General features: G+C 33.3%; 1 protein-coding gene across 3 annotated transcripts in view; it reads left to right on the top strand.

The window, feature by feature from the left end:
• The window catches only part of Csmd3 (CUB and Sushi multiple domains 3), a 1,130,934-nt gene that overhangs the window by 1,058,049 nt on the left and 44,908 nt on the right, over positions 1-27,977 (top strand). For 2 of the 3 annotated variants that reach the window (XM_028765583.1, XM_028765601.1), the window contains 9 exons: positions 1,148-1,333; positions 2,417-2,611; positions 3,945-4,118; positions 9,882-10,055; positions 14,095-14,268; positions 15,329-15,514; positions 17,957-18,130; positions 20,335-20,517; positions 26,911-27,087. In XM_028765583.1, the coding sequence (XP_028621416.1) occupies positions 1,148-1,333; positions 2,417-2,611; positions 3,945-4,118; positions 9,882-10,055; positions 14,095-14,268; positions 15,329-15,514; positions 17,957-18,130; positions 20,335-20,517; positions 26,911-27,087 (1,623 nt within the window). The remainder of the gene's footprint in view (positions 1-1,147; positions 1,334-2,416; positions 2,612-3,944; positions 4,119-9,881; positions 10,056-14,094; positions 14,269-15,328; positions 15,515-17,956; positions 18,131-20,334; positions 20,518-26,910; positions 27,088-27,977) is intronic. The other variant, XM_028765593.1, reaches the window with a different exon arrangement.

Below are 27,977 nucleotides of genomic sequence, written 5' to 3'. Positions count from 1 at the left end.
CTGCTTGCAGTTCTCTGTACTTGTTGCTTAGTGCTGCAGGAGGAAACGCTTTTATTATGACTGTGCAACTTTCTTTGTTTCTTTGTTTCTTTGTTTCTTTGTTTCCTTCCTTCCCTCCCTCCCTCCCTCCTTCCCTCTCTCCCCCCTCCCTCCCAGTACATCTCTAGGCTACCTAATCTAAAGTTCTTGGTAACCCAAGCAGTTTGTGGTATCGATTCCACCTCATGAATGTACTTTGCATAAAATCATACATAGGACAGTTACTCTCACAAGCTTTGTCTCATCATTATACTAGTGTATCTTGCAGACAGGACACCATCATAGATCAAAGTGTTTCTGGCTGGATAAAATAATCTTATTTTATTTATGGTTTCAAATGCTGTCAGACACAGGTTACAGTAACTATAGGATAGTTAATCATATGAGAATTGCAGATTGCATGAGTGTTTAACAAACATGGACATGCATCACTATACAGAATTTCTATATGGTATTTTGAATTTATATGAAGTGAAATACATGTGTAAATATAATTAACTGTGACAATATAAATTCATATGAACAACATGACATAGAAAAACTAATGCTCACCTTAATTAAGCATTTCATAGTTTATAACAAAGCATCTAAAGTGAAATTGATAGAGACAGTAGGTATCTTTTAGAAAATAAATCCTGGCTTAGTATGTATCAAACAAATTCCATGTGCACAATGGTATTTTTTTTGTTTTTGTTTTTTTCTGGACAAAATGTCAATTAAAATTTTGGGTTCCTTAATAATGTTTATTATCTATTGATTAAATCCAATTAGGCAATGTAGCTCAGTGTCATGCACTGAACACTAGACATAACATTGTTCACCTGACTTGGATTCCCACATAGTCTTTATGAATGCATCCAAATACATGATGACAAAAAAATCTAAGAAAAAAAAAGCAAGAACAGCATATAGAGTCACCAATTAGTTTTTTATTAGCTTAAAATAAATTATTCCAAATGTACAGTTCTTACAAGTTCTTTTTGTGATCTATTGTAAATTTCTTTTGGAAAATTGATTGTATCGCCAAAATTTTCCATGTTTGGGATTTATAGATTTCCTGAAGACATTTTGTATTTTCTGTTTCTGTAATTGTGTATGTGTATTCTAGCAATTTCCTGTGGGATTCCTAAAGCCCCAACTAATGGAGGAATACTTACGACTGACTACTTGGTTGGAACTCGAGTTACCTACTTCTGTAATGATGGGTATAGGCTGTCATCCAAGGAACTCACCACCGCCACCTGCCAATCAGACGGAACATGGAGTAATCATAACAAGACCCCTCGCTGTGTTGGTATGTACACTCATGAAAATTAGTCAGGAGTTTGCAATTAGTATGTTATATGACTTAAACTTGTATGTATTAATTTTAAAAGTTAATTCCCGAAATGTCCTAGTATAGAAATAAAAGTTAATTGATTTGTGTGGTGTTATCAAATACTGAAGGACAGGAAACAGGCATTTTTTTCAATTTTACAAACTCCAAAATACATAAATGTATCAAATATGAGATTTGTATTTTTATGGAACTAAGTATTATTTACTTTGTAAAATAGCATTTATTAACAAATTCACTGTATGTGAAACCTTTAAAAATATGTGTTAATAATGTTTTATTTCAGTAAACCAAGCTCTAAGTTTATAAGAGCAGTGATGCTAAGATTGTCCATAACTTTGACTTACTATATTTCTTCTTACTTACATTTAGAATTTTCCACTGTTTTTGTTACTATCATCGTATACTAATATGTAATTGAAAATTATTTTGATGAAAGTGATGATTTAAGTAATATCTTTATTTCCTCTATTTCAATTTCTTGTCACAGTTATTACTAACATTTCAATCTCATTATTTCATTTAAAGTGAGGATTGTTCCATTATGTGTATTCTTTGAAAGATGCCTAATATTGCTTTTATATATCTTAAGCAACTTTTCAATGAACAAACAGAGTTACTATAGCTCTTGTTCACAAAGACCACTCTGATCAAACACATTTTCTGAAACTAAGTTCTTCAATAAACATTTTAATAATAAAGAATGACAGTGAGCAAAGTAACAGGGATTCTAGGTGGATATATATATATATATATGTATATATATATATATAATTTATACATATTCAAAATATACATATATATTGAATAGCTCATTAATTGTGAAATAACTCATTAATACATAGAACTTCTAACAGTTTATTAGGAACCAGATATAATTAATGATTAATGGAGAAATATGAACAAGCATTACTTAGGAGAGCATAATAGAGAATTAACTGAAGCAATGACATCATAGGATCTAATACATTCTAGCTCTCCTTAGGTATTGGGGTGGTACTTGCCTTACTAGCATCTAAATTATTGTTTGGATTTACACAGTTGTTACATGTCCAAGTATCAATTCCTTTACCTTGGAACATGGAAGATGGAGAATTGTGAATGGATCACATTATGAATACAAAACTAAGGTGGTTTTCAGTTGTGATCCTGGTTATCATGGTCTTGGTCCTGCTTCTATCGAATGCCTTCCTAATGGTACTTGGAGTTGGAGAACTGAAAGACCGTACTGCCAAAGTAAGTACTCAGGATGCTTATACTGTTTTAGAAGCTCTTCTTGGTGATTTCAGGTCTTGTATTACTTCTTTCTAAAAACACGCCCATGAAAAGATGAGAATGTCTCTGTCTACCCTTGAGCATGTTTCTTTGAGATGGGAGATTCACATGTTACCAAGCCTATCCTCAAAGTCCTTGCCCAAAATAGGCTTCCTAGTTTCCAGATTTTAGATGTGAACCATTATAACAAGTAACACTATGGCATAAATAAAATTATTTACATTACAGTTTAAAGCTCACTAATTGTGTTTACCAAACATTATAAATAAAATTAACTTATGAGGTATGGATGAAAAATATTATTTTAGCAACTAAATAATGTGTCTATTGATAGTTTACATGATACTCACTGTGCAGGGTTTTTAGACTTTTATATTTTATTTTTTAAAAAATGAAACTGAATAATGTGTTATTACAAAAAAGCCACAGAGTTTGTAAATGCAAAAATGGTCTTTAACTCAGATAATCTAAGCAAAATATTTTCTGATCTTCAATTTTCTAAATAAGAAACTATCATACTTTTGCAAAGTTGTTGAGATGATTTAATATCATGATATTTTTGAAATTGCAGCTATATCCAGATTCTCATGAAACTAAAATATTTTTTAATAAATTAAAAACTATCAGTGTAAAGTTGTCTGGGTCTAGTAAAAACAACCTAACTTAATAAAGGATAGTCAATTGAAATTCTTCCAAACTTCCTTTACCTATTTGTTACTTTGTTTCAGAAGACACGTAGATTAAAATTTATTCTTTTATCCTGAATACAAAAGACATTTATGGCATAAAATATAGCACGATCACTCATATTTTATAAGTAAATAAACAATCCAATGATATTATGATTGTTAACTAGCTATATTATATCTGGCATATATAGTGGTATCTGTGGGTAACATTTTCTTATAAGTTTTTGGTTATAAGTTTTGGTTATAAGTTTTTGGTTAACCAAAGGAGATTTTGGTTGCCATGTGGAACAAAAATAAGGTTAGGAAATAATGATAATAAAACTAGAGTTCTAAATATTATAATAGCTTCTAATTCATACTCATTGTTCAATCTCTAAAATTAAAGGAAGATTTGGATGAATGAGCTACACTTCTTCCAATCATAAATAATAAATATTAAACTTTATCATGTCTTTTTCTTTTCTCTCACATTCAAACTTATTTTACAAATGCCATTTTCATATTTAAGAAAATAAAATGAAAGATGACTCAAAGTGTAAGCACCACACTATTTTTAACAGGTGCATTTCAACCATGTCTCATGCACATTTACTTTTTGTTTGTAGTCATCTCCTGTGGAGAATTACCAACACCTCCAAATGGAAATAAGATTGGAACTCAAACTTCCTATGGCTCCACTGCCATCTTCACATGTGATTCAGGATTCATGCTTGTGGGTTCTGCTGTACGGGAATGCCTTTCCTCTGGTCTGTGGAGTGGATCAGAAACCAGATGTCTAGGTACGGGTTTTAATTCAATTTATTTTTCCCTCCCAACCAGAACACACAAGGGGAAAGTGACCTTATTTCCTGATATGAGGTGACAACTTTGATTTATTTACAAAGGGTTAAAAACAGAAGAGGCTTATTACTAACATGTCTCATGGTAGAAAACTTTTAACCGTTGACATCATTCAGCTAGTATTTCTATCAAGAATCTTCAGTGTCATTATGGAGAGACATTCTTTCTCTGGTGAAAATAGAACAGTTATGACTAATTACTGAAAATATACAAACCGGATTAACACCAGCCACTTCATTCTAAGCTACGGCCAGTTCTCTACATTTCAGTTTTTCTCCTCTTTTAAATTATAAAGTGCACCATGTTTAAAAAGAGTCTATTAAAAAAATGACTAAGCTATAGTTTTTGAAGATGATTTTAGGCAACAGCATTTTTTCTCATCCTTAGAGCTTGCTCAAAAATCTGCTGAGAATCAATCAATCAATCAATCAATCAAACAAACAAACAAACAGTCCCTTTGCTTTTATCATGGAAAGAATAATACAGTTTCCACATCACTTCCACTTTGAAAAGCTTCAGTCACTTCTTTGATATCAAGAGATTTCTATGATTCATGCTTATTTTATTTATCCAAATAATTTAAGTGATAATGTTGATTTATTCACCTGTTGATATTTTAGATATTTTACGTATTCATTTTTAAATTGCTTCAAAATTTATATTTTTTAAAAAATGCTATTTAAGTGTGAATGGTACAAGAGTCTATCATTTGTTACCATATGCTACATTTATTAACTTTGAAAAAATGTTTACATGAATACATTATTTGAAATATGAAATGTTTAGTTTGAGTAGGAACTTACATTTAACAGCTATAACTGTAAAATAGTTTCTTCATATGTGAGGACTCATTCATTAGTGTCTAGTATAAAAATATGAACAGATCCAATCTTAGTACATTAATAAGTGATTACATGAACAGAAGAATATTTTAATATTTCCTAAAGTGCTTTTACTTAACTGATTTGAAGTCCAGAATCTTTAGTATATTTATAAATTAAATGATTTCTTTGTAATATATTTTATAATTACACAATAAAGTTAACATTTATTGTGTTTTATGTGCTATTTTGTGATAGTGTATGGATTTAACACCACAATACACTCTGTTTTCCTTGGAAAAAATGTATTGAAGAAGTATTTGTGAATAAACCATACTTTAGAGTCTGTGATGAGAATCTTGTTGTAGAACTTTATAAGGTAAAGTCTATATTGTTGAAATTTAATATAAACCCAGAATGATGCTGGGAAGGGAAGGGTTCCAAACAAAAATCCTACAGCCTTGCATTGGAAATTGACCGTAAGGATTCATTAACTCTCAGCTTACCTTTCTGACACAGAACCCCTTGGCATAGTTGGGCCAACAGAATATTCTTCTGATTATTTAATGGGATACAGTGGTTTTTTATTTCTTACATCTCAGTGATTTTTGTGTGTTTCTTAATTGGAAGAACAGTCAGCGGCAGATGCTTACATGTCTCTGATTCATTATAAAACTAACCCTTTGTCAGATTTGCTTGCCATATATCCATCTACATTTCAATGCTTTTTAAAATCAAATTATTTTACTTTACAAACGTTGCCTCCCTTCCTGATCCCCGTTCCTCGAGTTCTTCACCCCGTTTCCCCTCCTCCTTGCTTATGAGAAGGTGCTCTCCCACCCATCCACCCCCACCTCATCTCCACCACCATTCTCTTTCCCTGGGGTATCAAGATTCTACAGGATTAAGGACATCGTCTCCCACTGAAGCCAGACAAGCCAGTTCTCAGCTACATGTATATGTACCTGGTGTGACAGACCAGCCCAGGTATACTCTTTGGTTGGAGGATTAGACTCTGGGATCTCTGAGGGTACTGGGATAGTTGGTATTGTTGTTCTTCATAGGGAGTTACAATCCCCATCAGCTTCTTCAGTCCTTCCCCTAACTCTTCAATAGGTTCCCTGACCTCAGTCTAATAGTTGGCTGTAATTATCTGCATCTGTCTCAGTCATCTGCTGGTAGAGTCTCTCAGAGGACAGCCATGCTAGCCTTCTGTGTGCAAGCATAGCATGGGATCAGTATGAGTGTCAGGGTACGGCATCTGAACATGGGATGGTGCCTGCACATGGGATGGATCCAAATTTGGGCCGGTCAATGGAAGACCTTTCCTTCAGTCTCTGCTCCATTTTTGTCCATGCGTTTTTATAATTTCCTTTTGGGTCTGGGTTATCTCATTCAGAATGATGTGATTTTAGTTCCATCCATTTGTGTGCAAATTCATGATGTCCTTGTTTTTTATAGCTGACTAGTATTGCATTTGTAAATGAACCACAGTTTTTAAAATCCATTCTTTGGTTGAGGGACATCTGGGTTGTTTCCAGCTTCTAGCTATTGCAAATAAGGCTGCTGTGAAAATAGCACTTGTCCTCATGGTATGGTGGACCATCTTCTAGGTATACCTCCAAGAATGGTGTAGTTGGGTCTTCAGGTAGAACTCTTTCCAATTTTCTGAGAAACCACAAGATTGATTTTCATAGTAGTTTTACAAATTTGCAATTCCACTAGCAGTGGAGGAGTATTGCCTTTTGTCCACATCCTTGCCATCATGTGCTGTCACTTGAGTTTTTGACCTTGACAATTCTGATTATGATTAAATTGTCTTGCAACCACTTGCAATAACCTGTAAAGAATCATAAAAGACCTTAGCATCTGTATTATTAGCAAGACATCTGTATTTGTGTATGGTTCTTGCTTTTGTTTTCATTTGCACCTTTTTTCTTTTGGTTTTGTTTTGTTTTGAGATAAGATTTTTTCTATATAAATCCATCCACCTCTGCCTCCAGATTGCTAAGGTTAAGTGGTGGCACCAATTTTACCCTCAACATTTCCTTCTGTTTTTCTCTATTTTCTGATTTTCCTTTGTGGTATGATAGATTATTTTATATTTAAACACATTTTAATATGAATTACAATTCTTAATCAATTCTGATTATGATTTTGATCATTGTACTTTATGAGTATTTCTCCTAGAAATTATAGTTATATTATACATGTAATTTCACACATATACATACATATGTAGGATTATATTGTTGGGAATTCTTCTCTTACCATCATCATTTTGGGCTTATATTAAATGTCAACAATATAGCCTCTACAATATATAATTCTACAATGAGACTGTCTTCATGGACAATATGTGTGTGTGTGTGTGTGTGTGTGTGTATTACATTCATTTTGTATGAATTTTGCTAATGTGTACTGTATCATTATAAAAACAGACTTCTGCTAATGGTCCAAAAAGTTTCTTAATGTTATGCTATAATCACCTGCCTTCTTCCCTATCAAACTGAGAAAATAACAGACTTTTAACACTATATGCGAGTTCTTCATATTATAGAAATTTATATAAGTAAAGTCCTGAATTTGAGAAGGCTTCTCTAATCTGATTCTACTTTAAAGTTTTAGGTATGTGAATTAGTTGTTTCAATTCCTGCTCTGAATTTTCTTGAAAAATAGGGTACTTTCCAAGTAGCTCTATTGAAAGTCATCTTCTTTGTCTAGTCTGGAGCTATTTGTGTTAAATTGTATTTCAGTAAAAATATTTTTGGCAGAATATATATTCATGACTATAAGTGCCCAGAAATGAAATTTCTCTAAAGTTCTTTAACCCACTTCAGCACGTATTATTTTTGTGATTTTTGATGTCTAGCAAAATTGTATTAACGTTTTTCTCTATTTTCTGACTTTCTTTTGCTAAGGTTAAACGGTGGCATCTCCGTTTCTACTTCCAACATCTCTTCCTGTTTTTATTCTGTTGAATTATATTTTTATCTATTTTCTGATTTTCCTTTATGGTATGAAAGATTTTTTTATATTTAAACACATTTTAATATGAATTACAGTTCTCAATTATGGTTATTTCAATCACACTTTATGAGTATTTCTCTCAGTCTGTGATTTTTTTCTTCATTTCTTAATAAGAACTTTTAATGAGCATAAGTTTTCAACTTTTTAAAGTCATCCTTTGATTTGTCTACAATCTTTTTTGTTATTGGATGATTTTGGCTAAGGGAATCTCTTCCTTCTTCCTGCACCATAAATCAAAAAAAAAATACTTTATACCAGGTTGTTTTCTAGGAGGTTTCTAATTTGATATACTATGTATGTTCTTATAAAGTGTTAGTGCACTTATTTTGAGGTATGATTAAGTTTGTTTTTCCCTTCTGGGGAAGTCCTTTGTATCTTACCTTTATTTTTAATTAAAACATTACACCAGTTGCTGCAACCTTGTAATCGTTCCTATTCCACACCTCCCATTTACCCATTCTTTCTCATATCCATGGGCCCTTTTACTTATTCTTGTTATACATGAACAGACATATATACAAAGATATAAATACACCTGTTTGGCTGCAATTTTCATTAATTAATTATTCATTCATTTTACATCCTGAATGCTGCCCCTCTCCAGGTCCCCTCTCACACAGTGCCTCCCCTCCCCCACTCTGCATTTCTCCTCTGTGAGTGTGGTGGACCCCCTGGGTACCCCTACTGTAATGCATTATTTTCTGCAGTGTTAGGTGCATCCTTTCCTACCAAGGTCTCTCCAGCTGCATTTAATGTTGTTCATATGTACATTTTTTTAATGGGTAATCACTTACTATTAGATATCCAATTATGGGACTTATCCCTGAAGATGACTAATATTTCTTTCCTTGGTAGTTAATTACTTATAATTTTTCATATATGATTGGGTCTCTATGAAATTTTCCAATCCATAATGGCATGTCATATGGTGGTATCACTTTTCAGGTCTTGTTTAGACTGCCATGCTCTTTAGATTTCAAGGGTATAGTTTCCTCATCATATATAGAAAACACATTATTACAGCAATTTTCTAGGCTCTTTGGCTCTTACACTCTATCTGTCCATTCTTCTGCAATGTTCCCTGAGCCTTGTTTGTAAGGTTGTGATGTTTATGTTCCAATTGGTGCTTAGCACAGCATATCAGCTGTTATCTGGATTTCGACCTTTTTGTTTACTGTATTGAACTTGATCTGCTTCTGAAAGAAACATTTGATGACAGGGAAGAGCTATGCTTATCTGTGGGTGTTGCAAGTATTTAGAAAGCAGTTAGGAATCATACTGGCTTAGGAAAATGTCATTAGTCTGCTCTTCTCTAAAATCCACAATCTTCCTAGCCAATGGTACTTGCTGTGCTTGGAGCTTAGATCTATCTTCATTATTTAGTTGTTTATTTTCCTATTTTTAAAATCAAAATCAAGTAGTAGAATATAATGATTATATAATGCTTTGTTTTCTAATTAGGACATAAAAACCAGAATGAAATTATACTCAGTGTAGAGTGGTTAGGATGTGGAGGTAATATATTTAAATACTAAAGCTACAGAGCACATTGGGAGAGTTGAGATAATAAATTTTCTTCGTTAAAATTGTTTTATTCTTTATTCATAAAGTTATACTACTTAGGTATTAATTTTTATATAACAAAATATTGTATATTATTTGAGACCATTCCACTATGTGATTTTTTTTTCAATTTTTAAATTCTTGTTGTTTTTCAGAATGTATCTTAGTTATCTTTATGTTCTTTAATACTGTATGAATATTTAAATATTTAATAAAGCTAATTATGTATATAAATCACAAATAAAGTAATCAGTCAAATTATTAAAACTCGTTTTTGACAAATTTCAGCGGGTCACTGTGGAATTCCAGAACTCATTGTGAATGGTCAAGTCATTGGAGAAAATTATGGCTATAGAGACACAGTTGTGTATCAGTGTAACCCTGGTTTTCGTCTGATTGGTTCTTCTGTGAGGATATGTCAGCAGGATCACAATTGGTCTGGTCAGCTCCCATCCTGTGTGCGTAAGTAAGCATGACAATTGAAATTAGATTTTCCTGTTCTCGAAAATAGTCAATCAATCATGGTCTTTACTGAGCAAGATAAATACTTGTGTTGAGATATAGATGACAATGTAAATCAAATTTTATAATCTATTCACATATCCTGCTATTCAATAGTCATTAAGGATCATATGCAATTATGCATGTGGGAAATATTATTACTTACGTTTTTATGAAAACATGATTTAACTTCAGAACCTCAGTATTTAATGTAAATATTTATAAGTGAATATTTGCATGTAGATGGCATATTCTCAACATGTTTTCTATATAAGAATTTCAAGTTGCTGACACCACTGTGTAACAATGTCAACAGTCTTGTGATGTGAGACTACCAAGCTTTTTTATTGTAAATCCTTCTGGTAAATGTTCTTTAGTAATTAGGATGCTAAAGCTAGCACATCAAAGCATACTCTGATGAAGTGTAATTAGTGGAGAAAAAATCATCAGACGTCATATGGAGAGCCATTGTACTGATGTCAGACAGCCTGCTAATTATGTCAGTTAAGTCAAGTAATTTGCTCCTTCAGAACTCTATTTCATAAACAGTTAAAAGTGTTTATCACTATTGTTGCAGTAGCTTCAGAAGCCATCATATTCTTAAAGATACTGATATTATGTGTATGAAGTATGAATAATATCCTTCATACCTGATTAAAATAGTTTAATCAATATTAGAAAATTTATGTTAGTCCGATTTCCAATTTCTTTAACCCAAATACCAAACTGTTTGCCTGCACTTACTATTAGATATACAATTATATTTCTATGAAAACACATGTTGTTTTAATAAATCTTTTGATGAATTTATGGATGAATTTATACATTAAAATATTAAGCTAGAAAGATGCTTCAGTGGTTTTGAACACTGGTTTTTCTTTTAGAGGACCAATGTTTAATTTCCTGCCCACACAAGGTGGCCTCCCAACCATCTGGAACTCCTAGATTAAGGATATCTGAGGCTCTCTGGCTTTTGTAAATACTGTTTGTGTAACACACACACACACACGCACACACACACACACACACACACACACATGCTCAAAACTCTGTACCACAGAAAATAAACAAAATTAATTAAATGGAGTTTGAGATATTTTATTAACTTTATCCTAAATCCTTAAATAGTCATAGGTATACTTATGAGGTCATAAGGAATCTCTTTCCATACATGAAGTATGAATTTAATCATGCTGCTCACATTCATTTATTATTGTTTTAATGAAGAGAAAGCACACAAACTTTAATACTGAGGAAAGAAGGGAAGGCCCTCTGTGTGGAACAGTCAAGCGGAAAAGGGATGAGGACCTTAAAATCAACAAGTAGTGAGAGTTTCATGTGACTGGTTGTTGGTCAGGTTGGCGAGGCTTTGTGGGCTGAAATACCTTGAATGGGGATAAAAGATACCCGACTGGTAATTATTTAATGAGCTCAAAACTGATGCTTGACTCTCTCAGGCTAGAACTGTACCACCTATACCAGAAATGACTTACACTGCACACAATACAACATGTCTATGTTCGTGTACATGCATGAGTCCTTTTTTGTGTGCATGCATTCGTGTGGAGCATTTTGCATGATAGGCAAGTGTTTATACAGGGCCTACACACTTTTACCTTTGACAGAACTTTCCAGATCATCATCTCTAAGTCAGTCAAAGTGAGGGGATAGGCCAGAATGCTGTGAAGTATAAAGTAGATATTTGCTTCATTTTTTTTTATCCAATCTCTTAAAACTACCTGTATTTGGACAATTTCCTGCCCCATGACTTCTGTATCTTTCAAGAAAAACAGACCTCTGCCTCTTTCACCTCCCTTGTTAGACAGTTATTGGAGATGAACGTGACTACATCAACCATATTTTTGTGGATTTCTAACTTTGAAATATTATATATTTATTATCACTGCTACATAAAAAGTAAGATTATAGCTTAATAGTGATAATTATATCTCCTTATTACCATTATTGCTCAGATGAATATAACGTGATAGGTGATTTATTTAATTTTACATTAATTATATATACACTCTTAAATGTTCATCTCCAATTACTAACATTAATATTTCAAACATATTGTTTAGTAAATCGCAATATAGACATCAACATGAGCATGTTATACCACTGTATTTCTGCTTGAATAATTAAAATTGTAAATGAGAATAGACTCTCAGGATGAAACTGGTTTCTTTATTGATAACTTTAAACAAGAATAAGATGCAGTTAAATTTCCAAGTTAGCAGGTTGACATTAACAATACAGCTGAAAAATAGTTTCCCCCAGGTCATTTAGAGTGTACTAAAAGTAGCTGTGATCTTTTCTGTGCCTAATTATGAAACATCATTGCTGGGGCGGCTCTGGTTAACAGAGTGAGCTACATAGTAAAACAGTTCCTAGAAATGCAATGTTTGGGGAAACCTAGCACCTCGTAAGATAAATTCAAGAACCATAACATAAAAAGGATCTAAATAATTCTAATGAACATGTAATTTCCAAGTAAATGTATTAAATTATATATAAAAACATCCAGTAAGGACTGACTGGAATGGAGAACATTAGCATGGTTTATTTCAAAACGTGATTGGAATTTCTAGGATAGCATCATGTGGTATGATCATTGTATGTATTAACTAGGCTTATTAAGATTACAACACTCTTTTTTACTATCCATTTTAATGATTTATTTCTCAAATAACATCAGAAGAGCTATTTCCAATTATATTGAAATATGAATATGAATACTCAGCATTTAAAATTAGCTGTTAAAGTTAAATTTTATCATTTGATATTTGCTACAGGCATCTACAGATGGAAACTTCTGTCATTGCATGTTTTATTTATTTTTTGTATTTTAGTATTATTTCAGGACATAAACAGAAGAGCAATATAAAAAACCTAACTAAAACAAAATCAGAATATGAAACATATAGCACTTTACTGAAACTGTTATAATTTAGTGGATGGAAAGATGCTTCATGGTTAAAAAATGCTTGTTAAACAACAGTGAAGAATTGAGCTCTAGTCCCTATACCAATGTAGCTAGTAAAGAATAGTTTCTCTTGAGTCTCTAACCAGAGGTTTATGTAGAGACAGAAGGATTCCTGGGACTAGCAGACTGTCTGTCTTGTCAATACACAAGAAATGTGGTGAAGAGTCACAGAGTATGATGCTCAACACCCTTGTCTGGCCTCTATGCGCATGCCCTCACACATATGTGCAAACACACATGTACATATTACACACACATACACATATACCCAGACTAGGAAAGCAATGTTTTAAAAATGCACAATATTCTTTATTTATTTTTATTAGTTTTTAATTAATTATTTTATTTATTTATGTTCTCAAATGTTGCCCCACTCCTGATCTCTACCACTAGAATTCTACACTCCATTCCCCCCAATGCCCTTTCCCTCCTGCCGGGCATTCTCCTTCCCTGGAGCATCAAGTTTCTACAGGATTAGGTGCATCTTCTCCCACTGAGACCAGACAAGGCAGACCTCTGCTACATATGTGCCGGGTGCTCAGACCTGCCCATGTATGCTCTTTGGTTGGAGGCTTAGTCTCTGGGAGCTCCCGAAAAGGTTCAGGTTAGGTGATACTGTTGGTCTTCCTATGAATTTCATATCCCCTTCAGCTCCTTCAATCTTTCTCTTACATTTCCATAGGAGTCAGCGACTTCAGTCCAATGTTTGGCAGTGAGTATCTATATCTGTCTCAGTCAGATGCTGGTAGAGCCTCTCAGAGGACAGCCATGCTAGGCTCCTGTCTGCAAGCACAACCCACTATCAGCCATAGTGTCAGGGAAAACACACAAATCTAAAATAGTTTTTGTATTTTAATATATTGTTTTATTGATTTATTTACATCTTTGTTAGTGAAAAGTACTTTGTGTGTATCCACATATCAATTTGTTTTTCTACTTTGAATTGACTAAAGATAATTGTCATGTGATATTTGATATTCTTTATTTTCTTTTCTCCTTTCACCAATGATTTAGCTGTTAGCTGTGGTCACCCTGGTAGTCCAATTTATGGAAGAACAAGTGGAAATGGGTTCAACTTTAATGATGTGGTAACATTCTCTTGCAATATTGGGTATCTTATGCAAGGGCCAACAAAGGCACAGTGTCAGGCCAACAGGCAGTGGAGCCATCCTCCGCCCATGTGCAAAGGTAACCAGCCCACGATAGTCCAACTGGGGTTGGGATAGCAATACGTCTATAAAGGCATAGGTGATACAGCTGAAGAGCTCAAGCAGAAGAGTAGGGAATTATAAAATAAATAAATAATAGTGGTGGGATCTCATTCCATGTTTTTAAATGTTATTTATTTTCAATTTTATTTTTATTCATTTCGAACTGTAATTCCACCATTTCTGCCCTGCACTTCCATTGCTCCAGTACCTTTCATACCCTGCCATGTCCCTTCTTCACTCTCAATTTGGGGATTCTTTCTCCTATGTACAAATATGTAAATACACCTGGCAGAATTTGTTTATGATATTTATGTATATAGGGCTTACTACTCTATCATTCTGCATTGCTTAACAAATTAGGGGGCACATCAATGACCTCTCTCAGCCGTCATTAGTTCCTGTAGTTCTTTGTCTACAGATGAGAGCTGTGACATTTCACCACTTTCACATTAGCCTGTATAAAACTGTAAGGCTGTCTTTCTACCTGATATTAGATCACAGCAATTTGGAGAACATGTATATATATAGTTTTCAATTGAATTTCTATTCATGATTCCTGAAATGTGTTTTTGACATTCATTTTTTTTGTACTTTTACAAAATATTCCTGGATTACCATGCTGTCTGCATACGTTCTTTTCATTGTTTATCTGATAGTTACAGATTAAAGAGAATACTTTAGTGATTTCCTATTTTTCAATGAACTATGGTAAAATTCATTTTGCTAAAAATAATAATTTTTCTCCAATTTTACTGAGGTTAACAAAAACAACGCAAGTGAGATCTTTCTTCAATCTATATTTAGTAGAATTCTTAGGAGTTACTATGGTCCCCAAAATTATTACAGTTTTTCCTGTGTGTCCATCTACATAAATATCAGAGTATTATATCAAAAGTTCCAGGATTAACTAAATTTCTAGAGTACTCAGTTTGACTACATTCACTTCTGGAATGAAGTTTTTAAAAAAATCAACAGAGTTATACCTAAGTATATTTATATTATTCTTAAACTAACTTTTAACTTTTTCTTTTCTTTAGTGGTAAACTGCTCTGATCCTGGAATTCCAGCCAATTCCAAAAGAGAAAGCAAAATAGAACATGGGAATTTTACCTATGGCACTGTGGTATTCTATGACTGTAACCCAGGATATTTTTTATTTGGTTCTTCAGTTTTGATATGTCAGCCAAATGGACAATGGGATAAACCTTTACCAGAATGTATCAGTAAGTAGATAATATGAATTGTTCCTATAAAAAATGTCATGGAAACAATATTGATGTTTATTGCCATAACTCAGTCTATACACCAGAAGAAATTACCTTGACTTAATTAATTTGTTTCAGAAACACATGTTCACTTATTTCAAAAATTCACTGACTAATTATTTTTTATATCACTTTATTTTCTAAAATGTAAAAAATCTTCTATAATATTATGACTATTCCTAGAGATAATGGAACAGACATCTACTCAGCCCTGATCGAGAACCCACACAACATGAAAATGATTCATAGGGTTATGTACAAGAAATTGAGTGGGAGGTTATAACATGAGCAGAAATGACTAATAGTCAGGTAATTCACCCTAAGTCTACCATGAGTGACAGCTCAAGAAAGCTAGAAACCCAGAGTGTACTGTAGAACTCTCTTAAGCTTAGACAATTATAGGCTGTCACTTAAAAGTGGCAGCTTAGATGGTAGGAGCCTTTTATTGATCTCTGCTTCTTTCAGGTTGCTTGGCTGATGTGAGCCTCTTTTATCTCTTTGTCTGAGACTGTCTCTAGGCAGTCTTTGCTGCTTATATTTATTTGGGGAAAGGGAGATCTATAGAATCTGATCAGTTTCAGTTTTTGATTCCTGACCAAAAGGAACTTCTGTGATAAATACAATGTGTCTCAATAAGTTTCCCTCCAAGATGTAGGAATTACTATTACAGAAAATTGTTACACAAGAAACATTAATATGATAGGTATTACTCTATCATTCTTTGGGTTTGGCTAAGGGAGCAGGTGATGAGACACAAGTACCATACTCATATTATAAATGATGTTTCTTCAGATTACTTGGAGATTTAAAGAAGGTCACTTCTTAAAACTTTTAAATCTTAGAATATAAATCCAATTATGCATGCATACATCGTGTGTCCCTGTGTGTGCATTCCACATTTGCATTAAAATAATTTAATGTGTTTTGAGAGATCACTCTATCAGGTAAAAAAGCCTTCTGGACAATGATCTAAATTCAAATATCAAAATTTATGTATTATAAAGTCAGATGTTGTCGATGTGTTCATGTATTTCTACAGTCAAATAGAGAAAATTTCACAGGAAAGCTAGCTCTAGCAAGTCACAGCATAGCAGAAATAATAGAGACTCTGTCTCTAAGCTATTAGGGGGAAGGAAGGAATTAATTGTAAACAGGATGTCTTCTGACCTCTGCACTAGTGCTAGAAAATACACACACACACACACACACATATACACACACATACACACACACACACTCAGACAGACACACACATAACTTAAGAGTTATAAGTCAAAAGTTTTGAAACTGGAGTGAATATAATTCTGATTCAAACAATTGACAATCTCAAATTGACTTGATAGGATATAGAAAATTTTTATAAAATGTCATAAAATGATTGTCCAAGTAACCTTTAGTTATAATAAAGTTATTTTATATTCATGTTTTATTAAGAAGGATTTATTTTATGTTTATGAAGAAAGTGTTAATGGAAATGTTTGGCAACATTAGTCAACTATTGGAGAAACAAAGATTTAACATATCTATAAAATTTCTGATTCTATGTAACTAATGTCCTTGTTTGACCTGTGGAACAAAATTTATCTTACTTCTTTTAGTAGTCTAACACAATGATTTGAATAATTTACTTACCTAACGTGTGCGTGTATATGTGTGTGTGTGTGTGTGTATGAGTTCATATCTCATTTTGCACATTTTATTGTTCTAGATATGGATAGCTTTGTATGCTCTTATAAGCTTAATTTAATAGTGATCATGCTCTAATTCTCGAAGTTTCTACAATTATTTGCATTTTGATTCTTTGATGCTTAGAAACATTTTGAATGTCAAGAAGTCTCTGAGTTATTTCTTTTGTTTAACGTCTAGAATGAATTGGTGCCAGACCTGCAGGTAGATGGACATAAAATTATCAAATTTTACTTACTTTTTATTTATGTAAAATGTTCACTACTCAACTGTAAATTTTGTAGGTTATGTTTCAATGTCAAAAGGTTAATTTAAACATAAGTAAGATAAACATATGCTTGATATTAAAGACTCTAGAAAAATAGATGCATCTACTTTAAATAATTTAGCTTTCTAAACATAAAATTTATGTCATAGTAATGGTAACTATTAGGCTAAATGAGTCATCCTGAGGATGAGTTTAATAGGAACTTGTAAGATAAATGTATACAACCATGTTTGTTTTACTGTAACAAGGTGTGTTGGTACTGACTGAACCCATATTCATCTAGAGTCATACCTGACTTTGATCACATGTGGTCTTCAGAGTACTGGCTGGAAAAATGCTTTGACATGCTGGAATAGAAAATTTAATTTTATTTTGTAAACAAGCTGATTCAGGTTGTTCGATAGGAGATATAAAAAAATTTTATATTCAAAATTTATGTATTGTAGTGATTGACTGTGGACACCCTGGCATTCCTCCTAATGCAGTCCTGTCTGGAGAGAAGTATACTTTTGGGTCAACCGTTCACTATTCCTGCACAGGAAAGCGTTCTCTTCTAGGCCAGGCATCCAGGACTTGCCAGTTAAATGGACATTGGAGTGGATCTCAACCTCATTGTTCAGGTACCAGTGGAATGGAACTGTATATGACAGAAATTTACTATGCTTACTAATCCATACAGCATACTCTAAGGACATCAACATCTCTCTTAAAACTTTGTGAGTGAAGACTGAAAAACATTTATTTGAATGCTTGTAAGAGAATGTGAATCGAAAAACAAAGGAATGATAACTTTCTTGATCAATAGTTCTCAACTTCCTAATACAGTGACCCCTTAACCCACAACCATAAAATTATTTTTGTTGATAATTCATTACTATATTTTGTTACTGTTATGATTCATAACATAAAGATCTGATATGTAGGATAGCTAATATGTGACCTTTACAAATGGGTCATTCGACTTTCCAAAAGGGTCATGAGCCACAGTTGAGAAACATAGCTCTACATGCTAATTCTCAGGTATTTGTTTTGGATTGTGTCTGTGTCCTATGTAAAAAACTAAGTAACTTTAGACTATTTTTCAGTATGAATTCATAATGAGTGTATAGATATTCTATTTCAGTACATATCAACTTTGATTTTCATAAAGTTGAAAAGATATAGGAGTAATGTTTATCAGAATTCACTTCTCTTTCCTTCTAAGCAATGCTTACTTAGTGGCAAATTAAAAACAAATCTTAAGTGCTTTAAATTAAAATGACTTAGTGAGTCTTATGAAAGCTATTTATCAATACCAAACTCAGTTATTTAATATAATATATATTTATTCACTATAACTATAGCAGTTATCTTTAAATTAATGAATATAAAAATTTAATTAAATTAATAAAATTATCTTTTATTAATATCCCATTGATAGAGTATGTAATGCATTTCAGGACAATGTGGAATCTATTTGTTTCTTTAGAAATATCATAAAATTGTTAGATATCTATTTATGTTCATCCATTACCTAGATATAATACTCTTTTTCTACAATTGTCTAATTTTACATATTAATCAATTTTATATGTTAATCAACCCTTTTTATATAATTTAATTTGGTATAGATTGTATAGATAATTTTAGGAATAGTTTTATATTATTTTCTCTATAGAAGTGAGAAAGGTGAAGTGATTGAGTTCAAATCTTCTAAATTGTGGCAGTGATTGTTTGGGGCTTCAAATTTAATCTACTATTTAGTGTAATTCAAAAACTGTATTCTATGATAATTAGTCTTATCTAAAATACTCATAATAAGTAAATTTTTAGGAGACCAATGGTACAGACATCCTCCTTTCCTTTATAAAGTATATTAAAAACCCAGTATTGCATTGAAGATTAAACTGCTGCATATCACTAACAGTAATATAGTGGTCTCAAAATGCATGCAATAATTAGTATCATAACATAGATTTAAAAACTGGAAGTTTATAGAGAGACTCCACATAGAATATGTATCAGAAAGTGTTTTAAGTGCCATCACAATCATCATAATCCTCTCTCTCTCTCTCTCTCTCTCTCCCCCTCTCTCTCTCTCTCTCTGTGTGTGTCTGTGTGTGTGTGGTTGTATCATGACTATGTATACTATGATTAGAAATATTGAAGTAATGTAGACAGTGAGAAAGTACTAACACTGAAAGCGAAGGACTAGTACCTTGTAATGACAGTGATGAGGGAAATTCTATTTGTAATTGATTCCCAACTTTTAATCCAAGGTTGTTTATAATTTATTTCTATATTTTCATAGAGGAAAAAATCATGTAGTTGATATCTCTATGCAAGAGGAAATTTAAAAGGGATAAAATGTAATTCTTAGGAATAATTCAGTTATGCTGTTTATATCATTCTAGCTCACAGCAGATCCAGAAGAGCTAAAATATTATTAATCATAAGATGGTTCAGAGAATGAGTTGTGTAATCACTGAATCCAATTTTTAAAATTTTATATAAATACATTGTCCAATGAGTATATATTTTTGTCATTTATATAATTTTATCCATTCTGTTATTAACAATATTGTGGGAATAATAATGAAATATCTGTAACTCTTCAGTTATATCTACAAATATTCAGTGATGAAAATAAAAAATAGTCAGAAAGCATTATTTTATTTGTGCTTTCTCTTCTTATGATTATAGTCAGATGGGAAATATGAGATACATTTCCATTCATTCAAATTATGTGAAAATAGCATGTATATCGCAAATTGACCATTGGCCAAAATAATGAACATAATAAATGCATATCAAAATAAATTAATTTGAACTTTTCTGAATGCAGGTGATACGACTGGTACGTGTGGGGATCCAGGTACACCCGGTCATGGCTCCAGACAGGAAAGTGATTTCAGAACTAAAAGCACTGTACGCTTTGCCTGTGATACTGGATACATTCTTTATGGTTCAGAAGAAAGAACATGTTTATCCAATGGTAGTTGGACTGGGAGACAGCCAGAGTGCAAAGGTAATCTCAAGTCAAAGTTGAATGAGAGTGCTTATCACCCGTCAGTCTGGTTATCAACTGCACTGAATCAAAAATTTATTAAAATATATCTTTGAGTGTGTCCATGAGGTTATTTTCTGTAACACTAGTAGATCATGAAAGCTCTGATCTCTGCAATGGTTTCATGAAGCCACTAATAAATTAAATTTGAGTAGAATATTGAGAAGTGGCAGAATTATGCAAATGGCCTAGTTCTAAGAAGTAGATAGGAAGGTGAATAAATCTGAAGAAGGAATATTGGCTCTACTCCTCTCTCCCTCCTTGTGACCTACAGGGAAGAATCATTTTTTTTTTTGTAATTATCAACATTTATTTCTTTTTACTTATTTATTTTATTTTTTCCTAATCTGCTTTTATACCATTTTAATTACATTGGGCGCACTTGTTATGGTTAAAATTTAAAATGGCATGGTGCAATCTGCTTTGTTCTTATGGGGCCACCATGTTCCCGACTAGACAAGGCCTGATACCATGAACTGCAGCTCAGGCCAGCCAGAAGTGCCAGCCCTGGCACCCTCGAGTCGCCAGTGTGGGAGATGGCTCTGCCAATCTACCACGTTGTCTCCACAAAGCTTGGCTGAACCCCAGACAATACCCACCATCCACGCAGTACCAGGTAGAAATGAAACTCTAAAGCTTAATTATTATCCAAAGGCTTTATATATTTAGAAATGCTCAATTAACAATTTGCCCACATAATTAGAGTTGTTTCCCAACATCTAACCTTAGCATATAAATCGTTACCCAGGACCATCTTGGACCCATGCGTGGTTCTCCATGGCTCCTACATCTCTCTTCTCCTCCTAGCTCCTCCTCCTCCTCCTTCTCCTCTTCCTCTCCTTACTCCTCCCACATTAGCTCCTCCCAAATTACCAAGTTTATTGTAAAATGTAAGGGGGGAATATACTGCTACAAAGGTCAGTTCTAGGTTGAGGAACAAGTAATACAATAGATGCAAATAGTCCAGGAACAACCAAGCCAATAAACAAAGTCCCTTGATCACTCTCATAATCACTGTTTGTAAGGTGTGAATCAGGATGAACAAAGATGTAGACTTCAGGCATGAATATGGCTTTGGACTAGGAGAGGGAAGTAGGCTCAGTTATCTTCATCATCCTGATTAGCACCTTAGAAACAGGGAAGAATCTTTGCTCTGCCTCTCCCACTGACCACCAAGGTACTCTCATTTATTACAGTTATCTAATAGTGGAATCATCTGGTGTTATTCTAAATCCACTAACACTGTGAACCAAAGCAAATCCTTCCTCTTTTAAGTTGGATATGTCAGGTACTTTTTCATAGCAATAAAAGGCTTGGCAGTATGGCATTATAATTTAATGTCTATTCAAATTCACTTGGATACTATTAAAAATTATTATGTTTCAAATTCCCATTCTAAATATATCAATATTTTATTGATACTTCTTTGTCAGAGAATTATTGAAGATATTAATTTCATTGAAACATCTTTTGTCATTCAAACCAATAACAAAATTTCAAATATTTTGAGTGAAAAAATTTAAAAAATGCATCCAGCAACTTATTTTTACCCTATTTATTTGTGATATAGATAGTATAAAAATAAAATTTCTCACATTAACCTTATACCATTTTATTTTATTTTCGAAGCTTGTATAAAAGGAATAAAAATACTTAAACCAAGTTACCATCTACAGAATACAACTTTTGTTACTAGGATTGATAATATTCAATATTCCAAATTGATATTAACGTAGCTTAACATTAGGTGGATGCTGAAGTGTACATAAAAATTCCCTTTGGGAATTAGTTTATTTTTTTAAATGCTTTATATTGAAAACACAACTTGCAATGATACTTACAAGACTTATTTGATGATGCATCAAACACTGATTTATAAACAGGAAATTGGTTCCAATAAAATGCTCTTCTGCTGCTGACTGACTCTTTTTAGAATATTTTCATCATACTTACGATTAGTATTTATGGTCTAATAAAGATAGTTATTGTCATTAGCTTGACTGATTCTAGCAATCTTTAGAAAGAATAGCAACTCAGATGATATACAGTGTGCAGATAAAGAATGCAGTAGCTGAATAAAATGCACAAAATAGACACCCAGCTTTTCAGAGTCTTAATTGTCTTGCATGAGATTATTAATTGTAATGACTGTTAAGGTGCTACCAAGATGCATCATTCTTTATGAATAATGTAAGCCATTATATTGCATGAGAAACAAAATATTGCATAGATGTGGCAAAGACTAATATTAACATTTTCGTGAATATGTGCGTGAATAACAGATATATTGATTATAATTTCTGTAAAAATTAACAATTTTAATAGAGATTGTGGATAAATCACTGAAGATATGTGATATGACAAAATATTTACATATTTATTGTTTATCATCTGATATATTACTTTACTTCTGAGGATTTCTTTACTAAATTGAATGAAGTTATTAAAGAAGTGATACAAAATGATATTTTGTAATTTTTACTTAACAGAAATAGAAAAGAATCTTATGGTACAAAACATTATTTATTTTAAATATATTTTAACTAAAATAAAATTACATTATCTTCTTATTTATTTTGGTTTCCTCCAGTTCTTTGCAGATACTGTCACCCCAACTTTACTGAAATCCACACCTCTCAACTTGATAGGCTGTTTTTTTAAAAAAATATTGCATCACAAGCATGCATGTACATATATGTATGTATGTGTAAGTGTGCATAAGTTTATGTAAATATAAATGCAGCTTGTTGAGTCAGTTTTATTGTTGCTGTGCATATGGTTTCAGAACCTACCATTTTGTGTTGGATAACCAATAAGGGTCTCATCCCTGGGATAGGTTAATTCTCCATCTCTAGGCCATCATTTTTGCCTAGTTTTTTCTTACGGGTGGGAAATCCATGAAATTGACCCGCCACTCAGCTTCCATATTAACACGTCTACTGATACTGTCATTGTTCTGGCCTTATTTATGTAACTGTTTTCACAAGAAAAATGTATTAGTGCTGGATTTCTGGTATTCTTAGCCCTTAGAGTCTTTCCAGCCCAGTTTTAGTGATAGTCCTTGAGCTGTAAATGAAGGAACTGTGTTATAATTATACCTGTTGGCGGTGTTGGTGTTGGGTTCCCCATGATCAGGTCTCTCTGTTGTGTCCATTTGTGATTTTTTTATAATGATATCTATTTGCTGTAAAAAACAAGCTTCATTAATAAAGAATGGTAGCCACACTTGTCTGAGGGTGTAAGGATAAGATGTCCTGAGTGCAGAGTCCCCGATGGAGGAGTTGGAGAAGGGACTGAAGGAACTGAGGGGGTTTGCACCCCCATGGGGAGAACAACAATATCAACCGACCAGACCCCCAAGAGCTCCCGGGGACTAGACTACCAATCAAAAAGAACACATGGAGGGACCCATGGCTCTCACCACATATGTGGCAGAGGATGGCCTTGTTGTACAAAAGTGGGAGGAGTGGACCTTGGGCCTGAGGGTGTTCGATGCCCCAGTGTAGGGAAATGTCAGGGTGGGAAGGCGGGAGTGGGTGAGTAGGTTGGGGAGAACTCTCATAGAGTCAGGGGCATGGGGGATGGGATGGATAGGGACTTCCGGAGGAGAGTCTTAGAAAGGGGATAACATTTGAAATATAAATAAAGAAAATATTCAATAAAAGAAAAACAGCAAAAAAGAAAAAAAGAAAGAAAGACAGAAAGACAGAAAGAAAGAAAGAAAGAAAGAAAGAAAAAGGAAGGAAAGAAAAGAAAAAAAAAGATAAGATGTAGACTCCAGTAGAGATGATATGGCAAGTTGGTCTATGACCTCACTAAATTGTCTTTTATAATGTTCATGAACACACTAGCTTCAGGACATTGTCCATGTTTCTAGCACCAGACAGTATTTACTTCCGGTTGGATAGGCCTTAGGTCCAGTTAGAAAGCTGTCAGTTACCACCACCATGTGAGTACTACATATTATACATTTTCAGATTACCTGCCAAGACTGCATGAATTGATAAAACATTGAAACCTAGTCAGTGTTGTGCTATGAGAAAATGAACGTTATCTGAACACTCATCCTGGTCCTATCTGCCTCTTGCATTCATTCTGGTGACATCAATGATGTTTCAAAAGCCTTATAAATAGGTTTTCTATTGTCTGTTGTATATACATCAGTGGGTCTTGGAATCGCATAGTAATTTATTCTCTGTAATATGATAAGTCATGGCTTTCTATAAAAGTCTGAATCTACCTACAGTAAAAATAAAGGATTTCTTTTTCTTTTTTGTTGATAGGTGATAACTACAATTATGTGTGGATATAAGGATGAGGATTTAGAATACAATTAGAAATTAAACTGATTCAATGAAATCATTCTCTTTGTAGATCCATGGCTTCACCAACCATAGTAGTAGGGTAGTTTACAGCACCAATTATAAATTTCCTCTTACTAAGTTGACCTTAAGTCCAATTAAATGGCAGTGGATTGCCAATAGGATGGATATGGTACTGTTTCACCTTTCAGTATATCTTGTCATTCTAGTTATTGATTTGTTTTCCTTGATGTCTTGCATAGCTCTTTCTGCTACCGTAGGAAAGAGTCTTTTCCACCTGGCTTCCGTTATGTCACATGTTCACAGCATGTGTTATCTTCAGCAATATGTTCTTCCCTTTAGTTCCTGGGAGGTATACAAGGTCAAAAGCAATAGCCTCTATTTATTGGGGTCTTTTGAAAACCCCTGACCAACAACCCAAAAAGAGATTTTCTATGCTTGGCTTTGAGAATTTTGCTTAGGTACTCTGTGGCTGTTGGTGGAACACTGTCACCTCAAATCATTCATATCAATCATATACCTTCCTATCTATCTATCTATCTATCTATCTATCTGTCTGTCTGTCTGTCTGTCTGTCTGTCTATCTGTCTATCTGTCTATCTGTCTATCATCTGTCTATCTGTCGATCTGTCGATCTGTCGATCTGTGTATCTGCTGTCTGTCTGTCTGTCTGTCTATCTGTCTATCTGTCTATGTATCTATCATTTACCTATTTATCTATCTAAAAATTTCAATTTTAAATAAACATATAGTTTCTGGTGTCTCTTTCAAACATTACACCTCTATTATTCTCCTTCGGGTTTTTCCCCACTAGATATTCCCATTTTCCCCTTTATAGCGTCTGTAACTTACTATTCCTCTTTAAGACCTACTCCATATTATGTTCTCCTTTTACATTCCTGGTTTCTACTCAAAACCCATATGATGTACCCACATCTAGAGATTTGAAGTTAGGATTTACAGATAATCCAGGACCTCTGGGGTTTGGCATACTGAGTCTCAGTCATGTCATGCAAATAATATTGTTTGTAAGGGTCATGATTTGTTACTGATGAATATTATTCCATTGTGAATATATACCACATTTTCATTATCTATTCATCAGTTGAATGACATTTAGTGTTTCCATTTTCTAGTTTTTGTAAATAAAGTGGCAATGAACATGGATAAGTAAGTGTCTGTGGAGTTGGATGTCAAACCCTTTAGGCTCATGCTGAGGAGTATTATAGCTGGATCATGTGGTGTATATATTTTTATCACCTCTTTACTTTTTAAAACTATTGCAGCTTGTGATTCTTTATTGAAAACTTGATTACTAGAGGTTAATTGCTTTCTATTTACTCTGATTTTTTTAATGTGCTTATTTGCTTAAACAAAGAAATTGTAACACAGCAAATGTTCTATATTTTATATAAGATATTCATGGTTACATACAATATGTAAATTATATATAACAGATTACTATATATATATATATATTATTGATGTGATGAAGAATTACAGACATAATACATTCTTGTTATTCATGAATTTGTTATTAGACAAAAGAAAATTATCATGGTTTTTGAAGCTGCAGAGGTTCCAAGTTCAATTCCCAGCAACCACATGTTGGCTCACAACCATCTGCAGTGGTGTCTGATGCCCTCTTCTGGTGTGTCTGAAGGGAGCAATAGTGTACTCATATACATAAAATAAATAAATAAATAATTTTAAAAAAGAAATAAAAACCAAAAACCCTCTTTAATTAAACAAATTTACAATAGGTGCAAAATTTACAAATTTGCAATAGGTGTAACAAAAATACTGATGCTGCTAATAGATTAAAAATATTATTTTGATTTAAAATCCAGTAATTAAGCCAGCAAAATCAACATCTTGAGTTTTACTGCTTATCAAGATATTTCACAGCTAAGTTTGGAGAAGTTTAGTATTTCTTTGGATAATTATAAAGGGACATTAGTCATTAAGTCTTTGCGGAAGGATTATTGTTTACATTATTTTTAAACATACTCATTAACTTTTTGTTTTATAGCTGTACAATGTGGTAATCCAGGAACAACAGCAAATGGGAAAGTCTTTCGAATTGATGGTACAACATTTTCCAGTTCTGTCATCTATTCTTGCACTGAAGGCTATATCCTTTCAGGACCTTCTGTTAGACAGTGTACTGCCAATGGAACATGGTCTGGAAGTTTGCCCAACTGTACAAGTAAGTTTTTCTTAATATTTAAAAGTTGTCCTAAAATGAAAATATATAAAACTGTGTGAAGATTTAAATAAATGTTAACTCTCTGAGATTAAAAGATTATGCATGTTTATGATTAAATTATACACTGATGATCTCAAGAATTGATAGCCTCACCAAGGTATTATATTGGCTGGATGAGGAAGGAGGAATCAATAAAAATCAGTGATATCTTATATAATTTAATAACACTTTAGGAAAAATTATTAATTACCAGTTTATCAGATTAAATTATAATGGATTCAATTCTTTCTTTTCCAATCTAACCCAAACCAGTATTTATTTTGATGCCTAAAAAGCAAAGTCATTGTTTGTGAGTTCTCACCTTGTTACAGAAAAATCTTATAGGTGTTTTGATGTAGCTCAGTTGTACAGTTCTTGCCAAACACATATGAAACCTTGAGTTTATTCACAAACAATGGAAAACCAAGATCAAAAAGAAAACAAGAATGAAAAGAAGCCAGGAAGGTAAGGTAAAAGGAATTGAAAGATGAAGCCTGAGTAGAAAGATAAAGGAAGGATACACATTTAATGAAGATCATACTTGGCTAAATGTTTTATTTGTTCTTCTTCACGGGTCTCTCCAAAAAAAGTAAGTCCATGCCCAGCAGTGGGTGAGCTCGAGAATCAAATTCAAAGGCATTTTTGGAGATTCCTCTATCTCATAACATTGTGTCATAGTCTCTCTCTCTCTCTCTCTCTCTCTCTCTCTCTCCTTCCCTTCCTCCCTCCCCCTTGCTCCCTCCCTCCCTCACTCCCTCACTCCCTCACTCCCTCACTCCTTCCCTCTTTCCCTCCCTCCCTCCTCCCCTCCCTCCCTTCCTCCCTCCCCCCTCCCTCCCTTCCTCCCTTCC

This window comes from Grammomys surdaster, unplaced genomic scaffold, assembly GCF_004785775.1.
Source record: "Grammomys surdaster isolate TR1022 unplaced genomic scaffold, NIH_TR_1.0 63, whole genome shotgun sequence".
In the NCBI taxonomy this organism is placed as follows: Eukaryota; Metazoa; Chordata; class Mammalia; order Rodentia; family Muridae; genus Grammomys; species Grammomys surdaster.
The sequence above is the reverse complement of the archived record's forward strand: the minus strand, read 5'-3'. Positions and strand labels throughout refer to the sequence as shown.